Source organism: Sinohyriopsis cumingii, chromosome 7 (genome assembly GCF_028554795.1).
Source record: "Sinohyriopsis cumingii isolate HCF-2022 chromosome 7, ASM2855479v2, whole genome shotgun sequence".
NCBI classification, from domain to species: Eukaryota; Metazoa; Mollusca; class Bivalvia; order Unionida; family Unionidae; genus Sinohyriopsis; species Sinohyriopsis cumingii.
The window spans coordinates 14,648,324-14,672,667 of record NC_142967.1 but is presented as its reverse complement, the minus strand read 5'-3'; the positions used below and the strand labels follow the sequence as shown (position 1 = coordinate 14,672,667).

Sequence of the window (24,344 nt, the reverse complement as noted above, 5' to 3'; positions counted from 1 at the left end):
TGTTGCTCTTGGTTGTTATAACCATGGTCACATTTCTCACAATAATAACTGTATGCTAGGAATGCGGTGATACTGATGACGGCATCGAAATGTTCATCATGATGATAGACGTGAATGTATTTTCCGTCTTTGCAGCCTTTTCCTCGAAACAACAAATGTCCGCGCACTTATTGAGGGTGCACTTTCAAGGTGTAGCGTTGAGCCAAGACGTCTTGCAATTTTTGCATTTCAGGAATGCCACAGGTTGTGTCTTTGGATAGCCCAGCTTGCTCTAACAGTAGTTCTGCTTCTCTTTGTTGTTTGGTGCGATTCGATTTTTGATTTATTTGCGAAGCTTTTTTCCATTCTACCGTGTCGTTGTTGTCGGCATCGTTCGTCCCACCACGATGGCACGGGCTAAACACATCTGGTCTTGAGGGCAGTTTATGTGGACGAGGCTACGCTTGTTGCTACGAAAGTCATCCACCAATAATACTTTTCTGCGTTGTCCGGTCTCTTTGGGGAGAGACACGTGGGTCATGAACAGTATATTTTTAACTTCTATCGATTCTATTTATTCCATATATCCCAGTTTCAATTTCCAGAAAATGGGAAGATACTCGGAGTTTTGTCAAAGTTGACCAATATTTATGGTTACTCGGGAAATTGAAATAATATTGGAGGTCGAGTTATTTTTCATATGTTTATATAGAGAATGTTAGAATTTTGTAAACCATTATTCTAGTATGATATTAAAGCATCTGTACTTTTTTGTTTTAAAAATGGAACACGCTTCGAACAAGTTTTGGAGTGAGTAAACCAAGAAATTCACAGAAACAGGAAGTATCCACACTGCACCAAAACCAAATTTATTCAAAGTGTCTTGCAGGAGTGCAACTCTATCGATTCTATTGTTTGATTAATTTTCACTACATAGCTATAATGTGCAATTTTAGGTATAATATTTGCACAATTTTGAATTCAAAGCCAACTTTTAACTAACTTAATCAGCCATAAGTATTTAAATATACGTTTTCAAACTTCACCGTTTACACAGACGTAAAACTATATATTTTTACATTTAACAAATATTGTAAGAACCTTCGTTGTAAATATTTCAATTGAGTCAGCCAGGTGAAAACCCCATACCTTTGATGCACTATGCAAAGCTGGAACAACGTATATATTGCCGCTATTGCTTTATCAGTCAGTGCTTGCTGAGCTTTAGAGAATTTTCCATTGTTCTAGAAAGCAAGACCAAGGTAAACAAAATTTGCAACCACATCGATATTACTCTCGGTTGTATTCCATATTTCATATTATCTAAATGTAGCCACTTTTCTAAAGATTATAAATTAGTTTTCTCAAGATTAGTATTTAGATTTCATTTATTTCAGTAGTCGATCAAATTACCCATAAGCTTTTGTAAACCCTCAATATTTCATGAAAATGAAACTAAATTGAAAGCAAATAGCGTAAAAAATAAAGACAAATCGTCTAACTCTATATAGATATATACAGTAAATTATGATGATAGTTCCGGATCTTCAATAAATAACTAATACAGTATTGGTCATAAGAATTCACCTTGTGGCAAACTTACTCCATATTCAAAAAGATACTATTAGACTGTCACTTGAAGCTTTTATTATTCGTTACTAAAACCAAATCATAATCTTATCTGGAATTAAGGATAAGTACTTTTGATACTGTATCAGTGCATCGCCCACTTCTAAGGACAAAACTATTTTGTAAGCTATATTTCAAATATTTTAAAGTATTTTCTTCAGTAAAATGAATAATTTTACTATATTTCATATTGGTGCGAATAAGAGCAATCATGCAGTGCTTACAAAATGTATACTAGATTGGTTTAATCGATCTCTCCATCTGTCTAGCTATGTGTCTATGTGCGCGTATTGCGCTATGTAGACTCCCACCCAGTCCCCCAAAAAATAACAGAAACAAAAATAAAACAAAACAAAAATAATATTAAGAACCCAACAAATGTACAAGCAAATAAACAAAATCAGAAAGGGTACGTGCTCATTTTAAAAAATATCATTACTTCAGTAAAGAAGAAAAGCAATTTCAGTAGCTGGCAAGATTTCAAATTAGTCTTTGCTCTTGATTTTCGTAGCTATCGAAATAAAAATTATAAAGGTAATAATAACAATTGTAATCTTATACTAAACTTCAACTAACACGGCATCGAACTATTTACCTTCACTCCATTTTATCAGTCGAACGGGGTACAGAAATATATTTGTACAATACTTTTCATTCAAAGTGTATTCCTATCGACTTTCCATATAATATAACCCAGGTTCACGTCCTTACTATACAAGCAAATATGTAACATGTTTGGTGAATTTCTTAACAGTGATTTAGGACGAAAGGAGCTCAAGACACAAGGACAGCTAGGTAGACTAACGAAATAGATGTTGACATATTGTGTATTTCTGTTTAGTCGGAACATGCCATGCTTTTGGAGTAAACCACGACATTTTGGCGGCGACTACTAAACTTCGTACATGCCTGAACCGAGATATCATCTCCTCATGATAACATTTAGATGTAAGCGGTTTAATTATGCGCTTGTTTAGGTCTATATCTTACCGAAATTCCCATCTCCCCGACCCACAGCCACGAAGCAATTGCTGTATATCGCATTTATTGACAAACTAAGGTCTCATGTTCCGTATAGATCCTTTGGTTTAGAACTGAGCTTAGACAGGTGTATCCTACGTATTTGCGATTGCTTCCTGAAGACTCAACAGGAGAAATAAAAACGTGTTGAAATGTTTATCCTGACAAGATGAGCAATGAGGTAATGTCAGTTCCTGTCATTTCTTCACGCTAACTTACAATGCAATAGTTCAAAGCATCAGAAAATTATATTTTCTGCTACAAAAAATTGCCAAAGCAAACAAAGTTATGCAAGTACCTCATTCTTTAGGTTATATATCTGTTTGTGAGACTGTTTTATGCAAGAGATATATAACGAAGCACACTGATGCTGAATTGTCTTCGCTTTCCAATTAGCATGTTTCATCCACAATGATATGATACCTGATTCTCTAACAATCTGCCGAGATAATAACGAAAACAATTTACTAAATGTTCGATGCTGACTAGTCTGAGACGTAACACACTCTACCAAGCTGCCAAGATAGTAACGTAAACGGTACACTAAATGCTCTGTGTTTGCTTGTATGAGACAGGACATACTTTGAAAGATGATATAATAACGTGCACTTGATGTTCGATACTGGAAGGTCGGAGATAGGACACTCTGACAAACTGTTGGTATAGTAACTTCAATTGTAAATTAAATTTTCTATACTGGCTAGTCTAAGACAGAACACATTTGGAAAGCTGATACAGTGACGCAAACGGTTGCTGATATTGTAACGTAAACGGCACACCAAATGCTCGGTACTGGATTGTCTAATATAGGATGCACTTTGACAAGTTAATATATTAATGTCAACCCTACATTAAATGCCCTATGGCATTCTAAATGCTGTCTATAAACCTATTACAATGTTCACGAACTTGAACTTGACTGATAGCCCACATTAAGATAGATGTCTTTGGTGCATTAAAAGAAATCACTACAAAGGGTGGCGGTACAAACTTGTGGATGGACCTTTGAAACTCCTTACATCTGAGTTCTCTTAGATACCAAACTCAACAATTTTGTTTTAATCCAAAATGAAAAAGTTTCCTCCTTGTTATCATTGCTAATCGTAACTGAGGTTTGATGAAAGCTTAAATGTACTCCTGCATACATATCACCAAATGCATGTAGTTAACATCCATAAGGACATAATTCATGTAATTAACATTCATAAGGTTGTACTCCATGTAATTAACATTCATAGGGTTATAATCCATGTAATTAACATTCATAGGGTCAAAATTCATGTAATTAACGTTCATAGGGTTGTAATTCATGCAATTTACATTCATATACAGTAGTCATAATCCATGTAATTAACATTCATAAGGTCATTATTCATGTAACTAACATTCATAAGGTCGTAATTCATGTAATTAACATTCATAAGGTTGTAATTCATGTAATTAACATTCATAGGGTCATAATCCTTGCAAATAACATTCATAGGGTCATTATTCATGTAATTAACATCCATAAGGTTGTAATTCATGTAATTAAATTCATAAGGTTTTAATTCATGTAATTAACATTCATAGGGTCAAAGGTCATGTAATTAACATTCATAAGGTTGTAATTTATGTAATTAACAGTCATAGGGTCATAATCCATGTAATTAACATTCATAAGGTCAAAGGTCATGTAATTAACATTCATAAGGTTTTAATTCATGTAATTAACATTCATAGGGACATAAACCATGTAATTAACATTCATAGGGTTGTAATTCATGTAATTAACATTCATAGGGTCATAATCCATGCAATTAACATTCATAGGGTTATTATTCATGTAATTAACATCCAATTATTCATGTAATTGACATTCATAAGGTTGTAATTCATGTAATTAACATTCATAGGGTCATAATCCATGCAATTAACATTCATAGGGTTATTATTCATGTAATTAACATCCATAGGGTCATTATTCATGTAATTAACATTCATAAGGTCATAATTCATGTAATTAACATTCATAGGGTTGTAATCCATGTAATTAACATTCATAGGGTCAGTATTCATGTAATTAACATCCATAGGGTCATTATTCATGCAATTAACATTCATAAGGTTGTAATTCATGTAATTGACATTCATAGGGTCAAAATTCATGTAATTAACGTTCATAGGGTTGTAATTCATGCAATTAACATTCATATACAGTAGTCATAATCCATGTAATTAACATTCATAGGGTAATTATTCATGTAACTAACATTCATAAGGTCGTAATTCATGTAATTAACATTCATAGGGTTGTAATTCATGTAATTAACATTCATAGGGTCATAATCCATGCAATTAACATTCATAGGGTCATTATTCATATAATTAACATCCATAGGGTCATTATTCATGTAATTAACATTCATAAGGTTGTAATTCATGTAATTAACATTCATAAGGTTTTAATTCATGTAATTAACATGCATAGGGTCATACTCCATGTAATTAACATTCATAGGGTCAAAGGTCATGTAATTAACATTCATAAGGTTGTAATTCATGTAATTAACAGTGATAGGGTCATAATCCATGTAATTAACATTCATAAGGTCAAAAGTCATGTAATTAACATTCATAAGGTTGTAATTCATGTAATTAACATTTAGGGACATAATCCATGTAATTAACATTCATAGGGTTGTAATTCATGTAATTAACATTCATAGGGTCATAATCCATGCAATTAACATTCATAGGGTTATCATTCATGTAATTAACATCCATAGGGTCATTATTCATTTAATTAACATTCATAAGGTTGTAATTCATGTAATTAACATTCATAGGGTCATAATCCATGCAATTAACATTCATAGGGTTATTATTCATGTAATTAACATCCATAGGGTCATTATTCATGTAATTAACATTCATAAGGTCATAATTCATGTAATTAACTTTCATAGGGTTGCAATCCATGTAATTAACATTCATAGGGTCAGTATTCATGTAATTAACATCCATAGGGTCATTATTCATGTAATTAACATTGATAAGGTTGTAATTCATGTAATTAACATTCATAGGGTCATAATCCATGTAATTGACATTCATAGGATCAAAATTCATGTAATTAACATTCATAGGGTCATTATTCCTGTAATTAACATTCATAGGGTTATAATCCATGTAATTAACATTCATAGGGTCATAATCCATGCAATTGACATTCATAGGGTCAAAATTCATGTAATTAACATTCATAGGGTCATAATCCATGCAATTAACATTCATAGGGTCAAAATTCATGCAATTAGCATTCATAAGGTTGTAATTCATGTAATTAACATTCATAGGGTCATAATCCAAGTAATTAATATTCATAGGGTCATTATTCATGTAATTAACATCCATAAGGTCATTATTCATGTAATCAACATCCATAGGGTATTAATGCGTGTAATTAGCAGTCATAGGGTCATATTGCCATTTATGTTTAACTCTTTCTTTGACTGTTGTTTGGTTTCTTCTTTTATACTTGAAAGGTCAAATGATTTAGTTACTTTAATACACTTAGGCTTACAGCGTAGGATCATGTGGTAAGTAAAATGCATTTACTAAATACAGGATATTGCTAATGTTTTAATTTATTTCAAACATCGATCTTAGTTTCAGACTAAACAGACTCTATGTTCGTATCTTTTTTTTTTTTTTTTTTTGGATTCATTCAGAGTGATTACTTATGCAGTTTGTACGGTATAATTGAACCAGCCCAGTAAGTGTGCTTTAAGCTCGAACACATTGCTGCTTCTACTTTGGTTTATACCCTTAATATTTATATTTACCTGAAGTATAACTGATACTCAGTGCAGCATTTAATGAAGTTAAATTTTGATGTGAAGTTTAAACGAGATATCTTACCTGCGGTCTATAATAAATCGTACCCCACTTCCTTGTGACGTAAAAATACAATTCGGTAGATATATGCTGTATATATAACATGCAAGATGAAAATCACCAGTACAATTTTATGAGGGTACGAACTACAGTCACATAATTCTCTCAATCATAATAGTGTAAGGCAAATAGAATATAGACTTTCTAATTTTTTTATTACACGTAGTACTTTCAAAAGCAATGCAATCTGTATATAAAAAGTCTTTATAAAACGTTTGTTGTAATTGGTACTTTTAGCCCAAAGGCTCCTCTCTTTGTTTGGTCCTCAGTGTAAGCGTTGTCTACAAAGTTAACATGACAACTGACCTATGTTTTATGGCTACAAGGGACGACTTCTTTGTTTCGCAGTCTCTGTTATGGGTCCCTTTATTCCTATCCTCTTGGACCGCTCTGTCGGCCTAGCGGTTAAAAAGTCCGCCTCGGATGCGGGAGGTCATGGGTTCCATCCCCGGTCGAGTCATACCAAAGACTTACAAATTACAAAAATAATACTAACAGCTCCCTCGCTTGGCGCTCAGCATTAAGAGGTTAGTGTTAGGACTGGTCGGCCTGGTGTCATGATAATGTGACTGGGTGGGACATGTCTGCGGCATGATGCCCCAGTGCTCGACATCACTATAAACTGTCACACTGCAAAATTCGTAGCGATATGATTTTTTTAATTATATCCTCTTGATTACCATGCCGTGAAGTTTGACCTTATCCTGATACCGGAGTATACTATTATTGTAAATGAGAAGTCTGACTTTTGTTTTGATTGACTTTCTGCAGGGACAATTTATAAAACACTTTTGTTTGCCAAATAGAGTGTGCTGTGTGCAAGAAATGTTTGTCAACAATGTCGCGAACTTTTTCAAATGCCCAGACAAGTGACTAGGAGCAACATTCGATAGCTAAAAAGATATCTGCTGTATTCAAGTGACGATGAATGATCTTTTGCCAGGAAATGCGCTGTGGAATAGATGCTTGAATTCTCGTAGAATCCCAATACAACCAATACAATCCCAAAGGCAAGCACTGGCAAGCTTCATTCAATCTGGTTCTGCTGTCGAAAGCAACAAAGACGCCCCATGCGATATGCTGGGGAAATAACAAAACCAAACGAATCTGCGCTACATAGAACACGATATGAAAATGTTAGAGCAAAATACCACTGACGCTGTGGGTATCCTTGAATGGCTTTGCAGACTTGCCAATCTTCGCTATTCTACTCGACCGAAACAGCGAATGTGTACATAACAACCTGCGAACGTTTCGAAAGACCAGCGACAATTCCGCAACATATCCATCCCAAAGCACGCACCTCACGATAGACATCCCGATACAGATCAGTAACCCAACTGTGTATTGGCTTGACGACATGGATCTGCTACGACCATAGGTCGATGGCGGTGGAACTAGAATTTATGGCGTGCAAAACTACGTTTGCTACCATTTCCTGTGTAAGAAACCAAAACCACCTTATTACACATAGGGACTTACACTAAGTAATAAGATAATGAAAAAAATCGAACAAGCATTCGTTTCTAAACTATAAAATTAATCCCTAATATATATTATCAAGCAAAGAGAAAGAATTAAAAATAACTAACAATGTATGAGTTCCTAGAATATTATCCTAAATTTAACTATCAATTTCACTTCAATATGGAAACTATACAACGATATTCAGAATGAAGGGTCTAATGCGTTTATGTACAACCATGCTAGCATCAGTGAAGACTATCAGTTCTAAATCCAAAAGGTGTTACTTCAAGGTAATTTCGGGAAAGTAGAATATCATTGAAGTTCTTGAAAGTTTAACAAACTTCGACTAATTGTTTTAAATGCTCTAGTCCTAAAATAATTTCTCACAATCCCACAAGTGTTGTCTGCTTTAGAATCAATATGTTCCACTCTGTAAGTCTAACAAACATATAAAGAAATCACAATCTCGTCTGCACATAATTAAAAAATTCAAAGCTGACGTTTTAATCTATTTATATAGCCTCTATGGGCGCACCAAATCAACAAAATCTGAATCACGGTAAAGATTCTCTAACATATAAATCTTTAAATTTGAAATGCTGAACTGTCTTTTTATAATATTGAGACAGAAGAGAGGAGAGAGAGAGACAAAGAGAATCAGAGATATACAAGGAAGAAAGAAAACAAGGGAAATGGCAAAGCCCGCGTGCGAGAGAGAGAGAGAGAGAGAGAGAGAGAGAGAGAGAATGGAGATAGGGAGTTTAAATTAAAGGAATTGGAAACTGACCAATTAATGGCACTTTAGTAAAAAACATACAGGTTCATATTTTCATCTTGTCAAACATATTAGATTATTCACCCTTTTAGAAAAAGAAGGTAGAGAAATATTTTCTCAGATTTGAGAAAAATACTGAGAATTACATGTGACCGAAAGATTATTGGACTACGTTATTGCAGAGTATGTTGATGGTAAAGCTAGTGCTCTCGGTACTTCACTCTCTTCTGAACAACGTGATGGTTATCATGTGGTCAAAGAATATCTCTTAAAGGCTTATGAGATGGTGCCCGAGGCCTGAGGCCTACCCACAAAACTTTAGAAATTGTAAAAATGAGACCATACAGAATCAATCCTGAATTTGCATGAGAAATAGGACGCCTGCTTAATAGATGATATTCAGTCAAGGACGTTGGCAAAGATTATGACGATCTAACAATTCGTATTCATTGAAGAGTTCAAGAACTCGGTCAGTAGCGACACACGAACATAGTTTGATGAGAGAGGGGTTGAAGCACTAGAGAAGGCAGCTAGTACAGCAGATTATTATTTTTCATTTACAACGTTCCATTTGTCCATAAATCTTCGTCTCAACAGGTTTTCACTAAGACACCAGTTCGGTCTCCTTTGAGGAAATGCAAATCTCAAAATTGTATTAATTTGAACAATTTGTGATAAAATGGATAACAAATCCTTATCTATTCCCAAGTGCACTTATTGTAAGAGGAAATGACATATTATTTCTGATTGCTATACAGTGAAAAATAAAGCAACACGATTATAATAGAGCAGTTGCAAATGGCATTGGTTCTAAGAGGTAAAGGGAACTGTCATACATTGAAAGATTACTAGAGATGGGGGTTTGCAACATGGTAAATATACTTCCCTAATGTATTTTAGGATGGTAAATATACTTCCCGACGTATTTTAACGTGATGAATCTACTTTTCGCAATCTTTAAGATGACAAATATAGTTATCGCAGTCTTTTAACATGATAAATCTACTTCCCTAATGTAATTTAACATAGTACAGTAATACCTCGTGCATTCGCGTTTCTGGATTCGCGAATTCACGGATTCGCGAAATTTTCGTTGGTACCCTCTATGTGCATGTTTTCTTTATTTTATTGAATTGTACCTTCGTTATATGACTGCTGTGACATATGAAGTTTACCTAGTTTACCTTCCTGACAATGACAAAGAAAACGTCAGTCATTAAGTTTACGGTCCCATTCGTTAATTGGTCTTACCTTACTGTGAGTGCAAAAGAAAACGGCAGCCAATGAATTAGTACATGTATAGGGGTAATATTAGTATACATGTACCGTACTGTAAATGCGCTAGTGTGGCAAATACCCATTAGGCGATACTGTGCTCTATTTTTACGTCAACCATTTATTTCTCTTTTTAAGGGTAACGTATTAAGCTAACTTTTAAATGAAATTAATGTACTTTGGGAGCATGATTTGGGTCATATTTAGGGTTTAAAGCCTAGAAATAAGCATTTATTAGCATTTTTAGTGACTTGTACCAAACATTCGCGATTCCTCCTGATCCGCGACTGGTTCTGGTACCTAACCTCGCGAATGTTCGAGGTATTACTGTAAATATATTTCACAAACGTATTGAACATGGTAAATCTACTTATCGCTCTCTTTTAAAATGGTAAATACACTTACCGCTCTTTTAATATGGTAAATATACTTCCCGATATATTTTAATATATTAAATTTACTTTCCTCTGTATTTTAAGACGATAAATATACTTCACCTATGTATTTTAGTATGGTAAATATCGTTTCTGATGCATTCTAATATGGGAACTACAGTTTTCATTGGTTTCAGAACAGTCTGGAATCGTTAAGAATTTGTTTCAATGAAAAAAGTCCGAAACGCTTATGAAATCAAGGGCACAGCAGAAGTGTGGATTATCGATAGAATCAACAGAGTTGTTCCCCTTTTAAAGGAATTTCGAAATGTCAAACTAGTCTTCATTCATTCTAGTTTAATTTTAGTTTAATCTTTGGTTGTATTTACGTACAGTCGAAACCAGGAGCAGGAAAAGATGGAGGTGTGGAGCAACATAGTACAATGAAAACCCGGAGCAGGAAATAATGGCGGTGTGGAGCTACACAGTAAAATCGAAACCCGGAGCAGGAAATAATGGAGGTGTGGAGCTACACAGTACAATGAAAACTCGGAGCAGGAAATAATGGAGGTGTGGAGCTACACAATACAATGAAAACCCGGAGCAGGAAACGATGGAGGTGTGGAGCTACACAGTACAATCGAAACCCGGAGCACGAAAAGATGGAGGTGTGGAGCTACACAGTACAATGAAAACCCGGAGCACGAAAAGATGGAGGTGTGGAGCTACACAGTACAATGAAAACCCGGAGCAGGAAATAATGGAGGTGTGGAGCTACACAGTACAATGAAAACCCGGAACAGGAAAAGATGGAGTTGTGGAGCTACACAGTACAATGAAAACCGGGAGCAGGAAAAGATGGAGGTGTGGAGCTACACAGTACAATGAAAACCGAAGCAGAAAAAGATGGAGTTGTGGAGCTACACAGTACAATCAAAACCGGGAGCAGGAAAAGATGGAGGTGTGGAACTACACAGTACAATGAAAACCGGAGCAGAAAAAGATGGAGGTGTGGAGCTACACAGTACAATCAAAACCCAGAGTCGGAAAAGGTGGAGCTGAGGAGCTAGACATTATTTACTAATCTAGAAGAACAAGTGTTTCTTTCAGAGTATTCAAACTATAGTGTTGATCCAGATGTTAGTCAAGATCAAACGTTACGACGACGATAATGATGATGATAATGATTGTGACGATGATGACGGTGAGGAGGAAGTGGAGGAGAGAGTTATCGCTAATAATTGGCTGTTTGTGATTTTTGGACTGATGACATATATCATCTTAATATATTTAACACACTGTTGGAACTTGTACTCATGGATTATATTATAGCTCGTAGATACGTACTACTTTCTTCCTCTGTTAATGGCAATCTGTAGGGCAGTGTACAGAAATAGGACCAATAATCTCGAATCTCCGTAGAGTACGAATTAAAAATTATCTAACCTATATGATACATACATAGTATCAAGAAGGTCGGTGTCTTTATCACTTTTTTGCCAATCGCTAACTTTAAGACTCGCGATAACATAGGCTAGCACTCAGGTACTCTGTCAAAAATTGTTACAAGTACTTTTATGGGTAGCACTATGATTGCTTACAAATAACATTTGTTACATTTCTGCAAATGCGTACAAGCAATATGCATTTGCCGTGATCATCATTTACAGTTTCAAACATAAATACATACATACATACTTCCAACCATACATACATACATACATACATACATACATACATACATACATACACTCATACATACTAATAATAATAATAATGAGGACTTTGTATAGCGCCTAATCTTTAGAAGCTCTAAGCGATTTACAACATTAGACAACACCTATAAGATAAGAAACATATAATGATATGATTACAAAAACAAACACCACGAAATTAGAAAACATTAAAAAACATGCTGAGAATATTTCAGTTAGGAAACATTATTAGGTCTTTAAGTTTGTTCTTGCAGTCGAAATAAGTGAGTTTTGAGAGCCCTCTTGAATGTGATCACTGTGTCTTTGTGTCTAAGTTCAGTGAGAAATTCATTCCACGTTGCTGGGCCCTGGTATGCAAAAGAACGCTGTCCATATGACTTTGTTTTCACACTTGGAATAATGAGTATATGATTGTCAGAAGAGGAGCGTAAGTATCTTGCTGGTGTGTACACATGGGTGAGGTCGGATAGGTATGTTGGACTAGAGTCCGACAGTGAAACGTAGCAAAGAGAACAAATTTCGTGTTTGATTCTGGATCGAATGGATAGCCAGTGTAGGGTACAGAGCAGCGGCGAGGTGTGCTCTTATCGTGGTACTCTAAGTATGATACGAGCAGCTGTGTTTTGAACTTTTTGAAGTTTCTGGAGCAGATATTGAGATGAATCAGACAGAACTGAGTTACAATAGTCCAGTCTTGAAAGTACTAATGAACACACAAGTATTTTAGTGGCATCAACTGAAAGATATTTTCGAATTGAGCTGATGCGTCTCAGCTCAAGATATGCAGCCTTGCATATGTTCGTGATATGTTGGTGCAATGTGAGAGTACTGTCAAGAGTAACACCTAGGCTTCGTACTGATTGTGTGAATTTAATGTTGGTGTTCCTGATATTTATTGTTTGAGGTAAAGGATGTGAATGAGAAAGTGTTTGTGTTGTGATCAGAATGGCCTCAGTTTTATCATCATTCATCTTCAGCTTGTTACATGTCATCCATGATTTCACATCAGAAATGCACCTATCTACACCTTGGATGGTAGCATTAACTTCAGTTGGGTGGCTAGATTTGTATTTTTGGGTGTCATCAGAGTACAGTTGGTGAGACACTGGATGATGATCTATGACACTTGAGAGCGACTCAGTGTACAGAATGAAGAGAACACGTCCAAGAACAGACCCCTGTGGAACACCACAACATAGATCAACTGGACTGGAGTGTATTCCATTTTTGTCCTGTTGACCAAGTAGGACTTGAACCACAGTAAGCATGTATCATGAATGCCAAATACATGCTGAAGACGGTGAAGTAATATAGCATGGTCTATTGTGTCAAACGCTGCAGACAAATCAAGGAGGGTGAGAACTGTAATCTTTCCGCTATCCAACGCAGAGAGAATGTCATTAACTACTTTTAGAAGAGTAGTTTCAGTACTGTGGCAACGGCGATATGCAGAGTGTACATTGCTAAAAAGACTGAATTTAGGTGAGATACAAGCTGGGATAGAACAACCTTTTCTAAGATTTTTTATATGAATGGGAGATTAGAAACTGAGCGATAGTTCTTTAAATCGTTATGGTCTAGTGTTGGTTTCTTCAGCAGAGGCTTTACAATGGCAGTTTTGAAAAATGATGGGAATTCCCGGGATGAGAGAGAGGTATTAATAACATCAGTTAGTGAAGGCAATACTGGATTTAAGCACTCAAGCAGCAGTGATGTTGGAATTGCATCAAGTTCACATGACTTTGGTGCACTCTTCATCAGGATTGTACGTACAAAATCCATAGAGACAGGTTCAAATGCTGCTAATGGTTGCCTCTCAAATTCTGTATCCCAACTGTATGGTGACGACGAGTCAATTGAAATTGTGTGTGTCAAGCTTATCTCTAATGATTTGTACTTTGTCATGGAAGAAATTTGCAAACACATCCGGAAGGTCGACTGGAGAGAAGGTAGTTGGAAGTAGTGTAGATTTGTTCCTTGACATCAGCTTGTTAGTAATCTCGAAGAGCTCTTTGCAGCTGGAACTTTCCCTGATCTTAGTAGTATAGTGGGCTGATTTCGCTGCATGGGCTATATTTGTGACATTCTTCTTAGCGGCTTCATAGATTTGCTTATAAATAGTGAGTCTGGTGGAAAGCTAAAGCCTATCAGCTTTACGGCGGTCTCTTTTAGCAGTGCGAAGCTGGCCCCTAACACTGCTATACCATGGAGAACACTTTTGAATTGATACTCTGCACTTAGTAGCTTGGGCATGTTTGTCAAGCAATGAACGCAGGCAGTTATCAAGTTGTTCTGCGGTAGTAGGTAAGCAACTTCTTAGGTTTGCTTGGATGTCGTGCATTAGTTTGGTTCTATTTATCATACGGAGGTTTCTCTTAGTAGCAGATAAAGGTGGAGGGTTAGGGAGTGGTACATCAAGATGGCATATAATGCAGAGGTGATCTGATGCAAGGTCATGGGATACCAGGGAGGACCGTAGGATGTTATCATCAGGTCTATGAAGAATCCAGTCTAAAATGTGACCATGTTTATGGGTGGGTTGGTTAACTGATTGTTTGAGGTTGAAAACATTAATGGAATCTATGAGTTTTGATGTATTTGGGTTTCCGGGACAGTCAAAGTGAAAGCTGAAATCTCCAAGAATAATCAGGTTGCCACCTATCGAATTTCCATAGTCCAGGAGATTCGGAAACTGCTCCAAAAAGAGAGAGTCAGCCAGGTTACATACATACATACATACATACATACATACATACACACACACACACACACACACAAACACACACACACAAACACACACACACATACATACATACATACATACATACATACATACATACATACATACATACATACATGCATACATACATGCATGCATGCATGCATGCATGCATGCATACATACATACATACATACATACATACATACATGCATGCATGCATACATGCATACATACATACATACATATATGCATGCATGCATACATACATACATACATACATACATACATACATACATACATGCATGCATGCATACTAATAAGTACACAATTATAAGTGTCTATGGCAAACATTTGACGACAATGTTATGGTGAAACAAGCCGTCACAGCTGAGTAATGGGGATAAGATAATTTAAAAAGATAAGAGTAAAATTCTTTATTTCAGATTGCATCTTCCATACAATTATATTATATAAAATGAAAGTGTTTTAAACGAAAAATATATCTTATATACAAATATACCAACACATATACAGCAATGCACTTTGTCAAGCAATGTTAAAAATTAATTTTGTTATTTGTTCCATCTATCTATAACACGAGAAATTAAACGAACATCATAGCTCCACAAAGATTTCAAGATACAATTCTTACTATTAGATATCCTTGTAATCGTTGAGATATAATATCTTCCCATTACTTCAAAACTGTGAAGGTTGAAGTTTACAATCATGTTACAAGCACTTGGAAGGCTTAATAGAAACGAAGACTATTAGTATAACCAGTAACTAGTTTTATTTTGATACATTCACTATAATTTGTCCATATGTTCATCATTCGACCGATTGGATTTTAAATTATTACCCAAATACGCATAATTGTTGACAGATATAAGAGTATGGCCTTAACGATCTAGAGGAGGAAAGTTAATTTGAAGGAATTTGGCCGAAAGACCATGCATATCATTTTTTGTATAATATATATCATTATCAAAGCGTATTGTTCACATATCTTTAATAATTTGCTTAAACATGCGGTAGGAGGACTTATCAATGGCATATTCTTAGCAATACTAAAATTGTTAAGAAATGACACATTAGGTGTCAAATTTAAATCCACGTGACAATGAAACAGATTTTGATCGTCTACGTATATATTACCTAAGAAGCACTTGTGACGACAAAAACATTAATTACTCTTTTATAATATCGTATATAAGATGTACCTAATTTAAAATAATACTTGTATCGTTTATTATCAGTAATGATCTGGATTTAGATTAAACGGAATGTTACACATGTAATGAGCAAGATTTTGATTAAAAGCGCACCAAATCAACGACATGCTACGCTGACGTCAATGTAGAATTCAATATATTATTGTGACAGAGTCGACGGGTATTGGAAACACAGTGATTTTGTATGTTCAATCGATCCGCAGTATATACAAAGCTATCATTTACAGAAAAGTAGATGGCAGTGACATTGTTTGAGTTTGGTTGGGTAAGACTGCAGAACCAATGGTGTTTATATAGGGAGATGAGAGATGTTTAAGTCAAATATATGTTACAGCTGTGAGACATAAATTGACAGGAATTATTTTGAACAATGACAGACTAGTTTGATTAAGCATGCTGCTTTCATTCTTACATATTCAAGATTGCCTGTGGTACCAATCACAAATAGGATAACAATCCATTGATACACATCGATCAATAGAATCACTTATCCAATTTGGTCCCAATATATATCACTATCATTTTCTCATTCCATAGTGACCACTTTGCAATGTAAGTTTTCTTGAACATAAAAATGGACATAAAATGATGATACTGTCAAAAGCTTTCTTGATTCAGCGCCTTCCGATTCAATACAAACATGGATTTTGACATAATTAGTCTTTCCAAAGTGAAACACATTATTTACCTTTTCAAAACACATTTATTTGTCTAAAACATAATTTATTATAGGTCGATCTTATACACGTCGATCTGTGTATTTGAAAGGTAATACATATACATTTGGTAAGGACAACCCTTTCTTTTAGGTTGACTTAAAACTGAATGCATAGTTGAATGTTGAATACGTTAAGAGAATTATACTACAGTCTGTTGGCATGTGTAGTTATCAAATCAAGCCAGATACAATGCTTATTAACGTCAGATTTGTTAACGCTAATGTTATTAATGTTTGAGTTTTACTTGTTTATTTATGTCATCTACAAAGTCTTTAGTAACTGGAAACACTGGGGATAAGCCATTCTTGGTTGGATTTCTGTGGTCACTAAGACTGTATATATTGCTCGGTATATTAAGTTGTAATATTTATTGGCTTTTCTTAATGATTATATGTTATATAGCTTTATATTTTGTATCTGTCTTTGTTCAAAATCATGTCTACTGAGTCCCAGACTTTAGCAATTGATTTGGAAAATATTGTAATATATAGATATGGCTATTATTTTTCTGTGAGAATAGACTCAGTATTAGATTCATTGTCAATGGAAGTATCACGTTTAACACAATCTGAGTCTAGAACGTTGGTATTCCCGTGAATAAACTTTCTTTATTATAATTTTAATGACATATTTTATCTTGTTGACAACTTAGAATTTTCTTTAAATGAATCTATTATTGTGTCTTAGGTTTTTATATTATGTTGTTTACTTGACAAATAAATCATTTTTGCCGTAGCATCTTTATCAGAATCAGTTTTATACTTGTGTTAAATATTTCATTTGGGTGGAATTGATTATTTAAAGCATTATTCACTGGAATTACAAAGTGATCATCAATATTATTAATTTGAAATTAAAGTATATTCAGACAAGAATATATTTGTATTATATTAGTACGATATTTCAAGATAATGTTATCACATGACACCACTATATGATACTGGCACATCAGCATATTCGATACGACAGGCACGTCAACACATTCAGCATTGGAACTCATTTGAGTACTACGAAAACTCCTTTGGACTTGTGATAAAACTTTGAGGACAATTCAGGATTTTATTCGCAAAGTCATAAGTTCTTTTTGTATTATATTGAAATAAGCTATTTGTTGAACTATACAAAACAGTTTGGTTTTCGCTCTTTTATGTTACCCTCGTTTAAGACCACATAGTCGTTATAATATTACGTAGAATATTGCTGAATTCATGAACTTACCTAGATAATTTTTGTCGCTTGTTTATACAGAGTATCAAGGCACACTAAAATGTTATTATGGAATAAGCAAGCGTAAGCATCATTAAAGCTCTAGTGAATGTTTATAGTGTTACGTCTCTTCGTATTAATGTAGCCGTATATGTAATGTTACATATTTTCATGCTGGCAGACATATATATATATATATATATATATATATATATATATATATATATATATATATATATATATACATATATATATATATATATATATATATAATCATCATCAACATCATCATCATCAAATGATTCTGATTTTATGATGCAGGCAATATGACGTGGTCTAGCAATCAAGATCAAATGACTATCAAAAAGATTTTTTTGTTATAAACTTCAATTTTAAGATAATATAACAAACTAACGAAACTTAAATGAGAAAATTGCTTGAGATTTCAGAGTTCCTACTACGAACTTCGTTTTAACTAAATTCATTTTTTTCGAAAGCTAATTTGCTCATAAATATGAGTTATTTTAATCAAGGATGTTACTAACAAGAATTATATGAATCAGGGGTGTTAATAATGTGTGTGTGTGTGTGTGTGTGTGTGTGTGTGTGATTTGGATTGGTAGGTAGTTTGTTACAATAATTTTAATGTCATATCGCTACGATGTCTGCAGTGTGGCAGTTTATAATGATGTCTACCACTGAATTATCATGCATACGAAGCGGACGCTCTAACCACTTAGGCCACCGGAGCGGTCGAGTGTTAATAACACGAGTTATATGAATCACGGGTGCTGATAACATGCGTTTTCCAACACACGCAGGCAGCAGACCCACTCATGTGATGAATCAAGGGTGTTAACAACACGAGTTATATGAATCACGGGTATTAATAACACGAGTTATATGAATCAAGGGTGTTACTAACACGAGTTATAGGAATCAAGGGTGTTAATAACACGAGTTATCCAACGCATGCTGGCAGCAGACCGACTCATGTGATAAATCAAGGGTGTTAATAACATGAGTTATCCAACGCATGCTGGCAGCAGACCCATATATGTTGCATACACATTTATTGTACAGTTGACAGCTTTTGAATCACGGAAACTAATTACACAAAAGTTTATGTTTGTATTTTCAACCATGGGGGGGGGGATACTATGGAACTCCCCGATCCGGCCCTGGTCAATGGATTCAACAATAAATTAAACATCGAGTCATTGCTGAAAGAATATCGTATTTCATATTAAAATCAATAGATAAAATATGTTTCTAGAAGATGTAAAAGGAGCCGCAAAAGCAACAGAAAGATTGCAGAAAAGAGTATTGTATACGTTTTAGATTTGACAGACAAATGTGGTAATTCAATAGCATCGGTTGCCACAAAGGTCTTCCTTTGGTGAGTCTACATATATTTCTAAAGCCAAAATGTCCATGCAAATTTGGTTGTAAAGCTTACTAGCTTTGTTTCCTGGAGTTGTTTGTGGTGGAGGCTTTAACATGTCCCTGGCTGTTTATATGGGTCGTCTTATGGACCTAAGCTCTCTGAAAGATTATCATTAAGTTGTGAAGGAAAGTAGGTCCGTGCTGTGAATGCGCTACCTGAAATATAAATCAAGAATAATTTGATTCATGTATTTCAAGACAAACCAAATGAGATTTAAATATATGCAATCTTTCAGGTATTCAAGATGACACCAGGAATTTTAAGAATTCATTCTTTATAAAGAGTTCCAGGATGTGGAGGAATTCCATATGTTTATTACTGTGGAGGGGGATTACCGCCATAATTATATGCATGTATTTTCTAATCTTCCTTGATGCATTATTGTAAAAGACTGCTTGCAAGTGCTACTTTCATAATTCTATCAACGTATATTGTATTTTCATTCATGTAAATTGTACGAGACAGTTTGCACGTGCTACTTTCCTTATGCATTATTGTACATGACTGCTTGCAAGTGCTACATTCATAATTCTAGTAATGAATTTTCTATTCTTCATTGATTCAATCTGTAAATGGCTGCTTGCAAGTGTTTCGATCTACTTTCCTTCGCGTCATTGTATTTTGCAGTATGCTGACTATTGAACTGATTCTGTAGTTTGTCGTATGGCAAACGTGATGTCAGTTATTACAAGTTTTGTATATTCTGTTTATAAAATTTACAATTACATCATTCCAACTGCTGTTTTCATACAGATTTGGCCTTGTAACAATATAAGTAAATTTTATCAGTATCGTCTTTATTGTCCAACTCGTGTCGCCATCTGTTGTCATAATGACATACTAGAGATTAGCATCATTATGACAACAGACGACGCTCTGAATTTCTAGTCTTTCCTTTACCAAAAATAATTAATGCTCCCCACGGAGCTTTACGACATTCATTTTGGGTCGATAAACATTGTAACTCTTTCAGTCCCTATTTTTAAGGTATACGTTAGCAACGAAGTTTTAATCGTCTCTAAAACCATGTGCTTTCTCGAAGATCTAAGTGATTTAAAACACCCGAAGAAAACAAAAACGCATACTCAACAGCAGGATGATCCATTTTCTTCAACCCCAGTTTTGAAGCACTTAAGTATTTACTTTCACTGTTTAGGAAATCTGCTCCTTAGTGATATCTTTCATTACTTTGGAAACATTAGTTATTTGAGCAAAGTAAGGATCAGAAATGTCAATGATATATTCCCTCGTACTCTTCTAAAAGAGCTTTCATCAGACGACCCCTGGTTGTAAGGATCGTATTGTACGTCACCCATTTTGACGCACCTCACTGATGTCTATCTTTCCCTGTGATACTATTGTACATAAACTCCCGCGAAAATAATATATTTCAGAGCAACATCAATAGCACATTAAGAAAAGGTTTATAGGTAAAATGACATTACAAAATTAAGCATTCCTTACGGTTTTCTTATTCTTATCACGATCTTCATCTTGGAAGACATTTTGTCGCAAAAACCGAAATAATCAAGTTCAGGAAAATTATGTTCGTATCATGATAAAAATATTTACTTGCAATTAGAAGTATTAGATTTAGTGTACGATTGTTTTCCAATACTTAGTTTGCTTTGCAAATGTGTAGAAGTTCAACCTTTTAATGTATTTTTTAAAAAAACACAAAACCCCACCACCCCGAGCTTTAAAACCGGTTTGCCTGCTTTATAACCTTTGTCTCTAAAAGTGGAAATAATCAGAGACAAACAACACACTATTACAGGAGATTTTACTTTTATTTATTGTAATTCTTGCCATTATCAAACCAATTAAAATTAATAATTTGGTTCAAGAATTTCAAAAATATAAATATAGCACCCTTAGATTCTAATTACTCAGCTGCTCTTTGTCACATTAAAGATTTAAAAACAACTTTAAAGAATTTTGGAAATATTAATGTAGTGAAACATGATTCCGACTTATTAAGTGTGCTGCTCTTTGCAATACAAAAGTAGTTTAGTGAATTATCTATGATCAGAGAGAGAGAGAGAGAGAGAGAGAGAGAGAGATAATGCACCAAAACTGCATATTTTATTAGGTTATTGTAATTGTATACATGTATGCTGGGTCGATGAGCGTGTGTAGGGACAGTATCAGGGTCTTTCCTTCGGCAAGTATCAACAAGAGAAACAATTCTACTGATCTTACTCGATAATTACACAGGGTAGAATTTTACTGCTCACTGTCTTTTTATTTGGTTTTATTCTGTTTAATTGCCTACATGTATCCTGGGTAGTTGAGGGTGTTTTGGGACAGTTGTTTTTTTTTGCTGTTTTAGGGTAGTCATGGGGTTTTTCATTTGGTGATAATTACCAACATGGGAAGAAAAACTCTCCTGATCTTGCTCGATAATTATACAATGCAGGATTTTACTGCTCACTGTCTTTTCAAGTTTTGAATCAGCAAAATTGCATACATGTATCCTGGGTAGGTGAGAGTGTTTTCGGACAGTCTTGTGCTAGCCTCATTACCTTCAGGGTGACAGACAAAAAAAAATTAAACTGTTGGATGTCTAATTCATGCATAAGTTGTTGGAAATAATCAAACAAAAAATTGCTGGACAGATTTGGGGTAGGCAAAGAACTGTCAATAAACATTGCCTAAACTTTTAGAACAGTTTTTGCTCTGATATTCTTCAAAGGAATAGCCTATGGAAATCTTGAGGACGCCCACATTATGGTCAACAAGTATTGCTTGCTTGACTTGGTGTTAGGTAAGGAACCGACAGACTACCATTTTTCTGTTAAATGGCTTGTCAAATGGTCAAATGCATGAATAGGCTGCAGATGTGCCTTAGGTATCGTCTTATTGGGATTTCCTACCATTTAATACGTGTGACAAGATCTATGGTACTTATAAACATCACTTTTAATTTTCGGCAAATAAAAATGATTCACGATCTTGTGATAAGTCTTACTGACACCAAAATGACCAGCTTGAGGAGTTTTATGGGCTAGACTACACATTTCCTGTCTATACAACTTAGGAAAAACAATTTGATTGCTCACTGACCACTCATCGCCAGCAGGTACATCAGGTGTCTCCATTTTCTCATAATGACCCCATTTTTCACAAAGTAACAAACTGGTACTTGTGTGGCTTCAATTTCTGAAACCCAATTTTGTGTCTTCTCTTAGGAATAGTACATGGGGGCCTATAACTCACATTAAAATGTCTTGCATGCTTATGAAGTAGCTGTTACTTTCTGCTCAGATATCTTACAACTGCAGTTTGAAATTGGCTAGTGGTTTCTGTTATTCTGTGAAGAAACTAACTTACTTATGAATCTCTCTCTTTCTCTCTCTCTCTGCTGAGTGATTAAGACACTTAAATTATGGAATTTACCTTATTCATTGTTCCTAGACACATATATTAAGGATAACAGGCCGAATTAAAAATTTCATCTCAGGTTCATAAATATAATAGTTTTGTGAAGGTCAAAGTATCAGAAATAACAAATTAGCAAATAAAATATAATCCTTTTCATGGTTGTTTGCTCGTAGCAGGTGCAAACAACTTATTTTATTGCTTGCAAAAAATATTCTCCAAATGGTGAGCATTTTTGTACAGTGTATATATTGAACACAGATCCAGTAATGGAATGTTTTTGAGAATTAATTCTTGAAACTGGCAGTAGGGAATATAACTGACTGTTCTTGAGTCATAATTTACAAATGTACGTGGTACAACAGGTAATGTGTCTTCGGATATCCAGAATTTACAGTTTTAATTCCTCAGAATTTGCAATTATGGAGTGTATGTCCAATCTAAAAGCCAAATTGTGTGAAAAGTCTTTATTCATGTTTTATTCATGTGAAATGGAAAAACAAAAAGGGATTGGCAAATCAATCTATAAGAACAATGTAACGAGACAATCCAGGTATTTTGTTCCTTATAACTGCCTACCTGTAAGATTATTTTTGTTTTTGACTAACTCATCTAACAATATTGTTTTTATGAATACCGGTTTACATCAAATATTTATTTTTCTCTTATACTTCCTATGAAAAGTTAAACATAGGAATGTACATAGTTTTTATTTATTTATTTTCTTTATTGCATAGTTGTATTGTGCTGATATTTGTTTTATCGTGACAATATTAACTTATATTTTAAAAAGGATACAAATAATGATAAAATCACAGACAAATAAAGATGTTTATGCAGGAAGGTGGTGGATGCTACAATATCCTGAGGTGTGAATGGCTTAAAACACTTTAGAAAATTATGTGGGGTGTGTGTGTGTCTTACTCTTCTAACAGAAAACAATCACATCTGTAGAAGATACATGCAATAATTTTGTACTGAACGTTCTGACTACTACATTAATTTCATCTCCCAATGTATCAAGCAAGTTTGGTACTGTATTGTAGCAGTAATAATAAAAACAAATCGAGCTGGTTACTGGTAGAGGTAGAAACATTATTTATATTCAATGTATTATATTTTTATAATTGCTACCAAAGGAGTCTGACGTTTTATCAATGAAGTACTTTACAATCAATCATCTTATCTGTACTATAAATATCGTTTCATATATGGATGCATACTATTTTTAAATAATAAAAAATGTAGTTTCCAGTTTGATATCTGTGGAAATAAAGCATCTCATAACTGTATGGAAATGTTCTTTATGTTTAGATATAGAAAATATATTTTATACTATTAGAATTTATTTTCTTATATAATGAATTAAGTTTCTATTTTTGTAGCATATATATTTGCTACAGCATATTCTTTGTATGTGATGTCCTTGTTTCAAGTCATTGGCTTCTTGCTATTGTATTG

General features: G+C 34.4%; 1 protein-coding gene across 1 annotated transcript in view; it reads right to left on the bottom strand.

The window, feature by feature from the left end:
• Positions 1 to 18,268: 18,268 nt before the first annotated feature.
• The window catches only part of LOC149794762 (uncharacterized), a 48,125-nt gene continuing 42,049 nt past the window's right edge, over positions 18,269 to 24,344 (bottom strand). Inside the window, exon 10 of the mRNA XM_089966233.1 lies at positions 18,269 to 19,657. Coding sequence (XP_089822359.1) covers positions 19,654 to 19,657 — 4 coding nt within the window. The 3' untranslated portion in view covers positions 18,269 to 19,653. The remainder of the gene's footprint in view (positions 19,658 to 24,344) is intronic.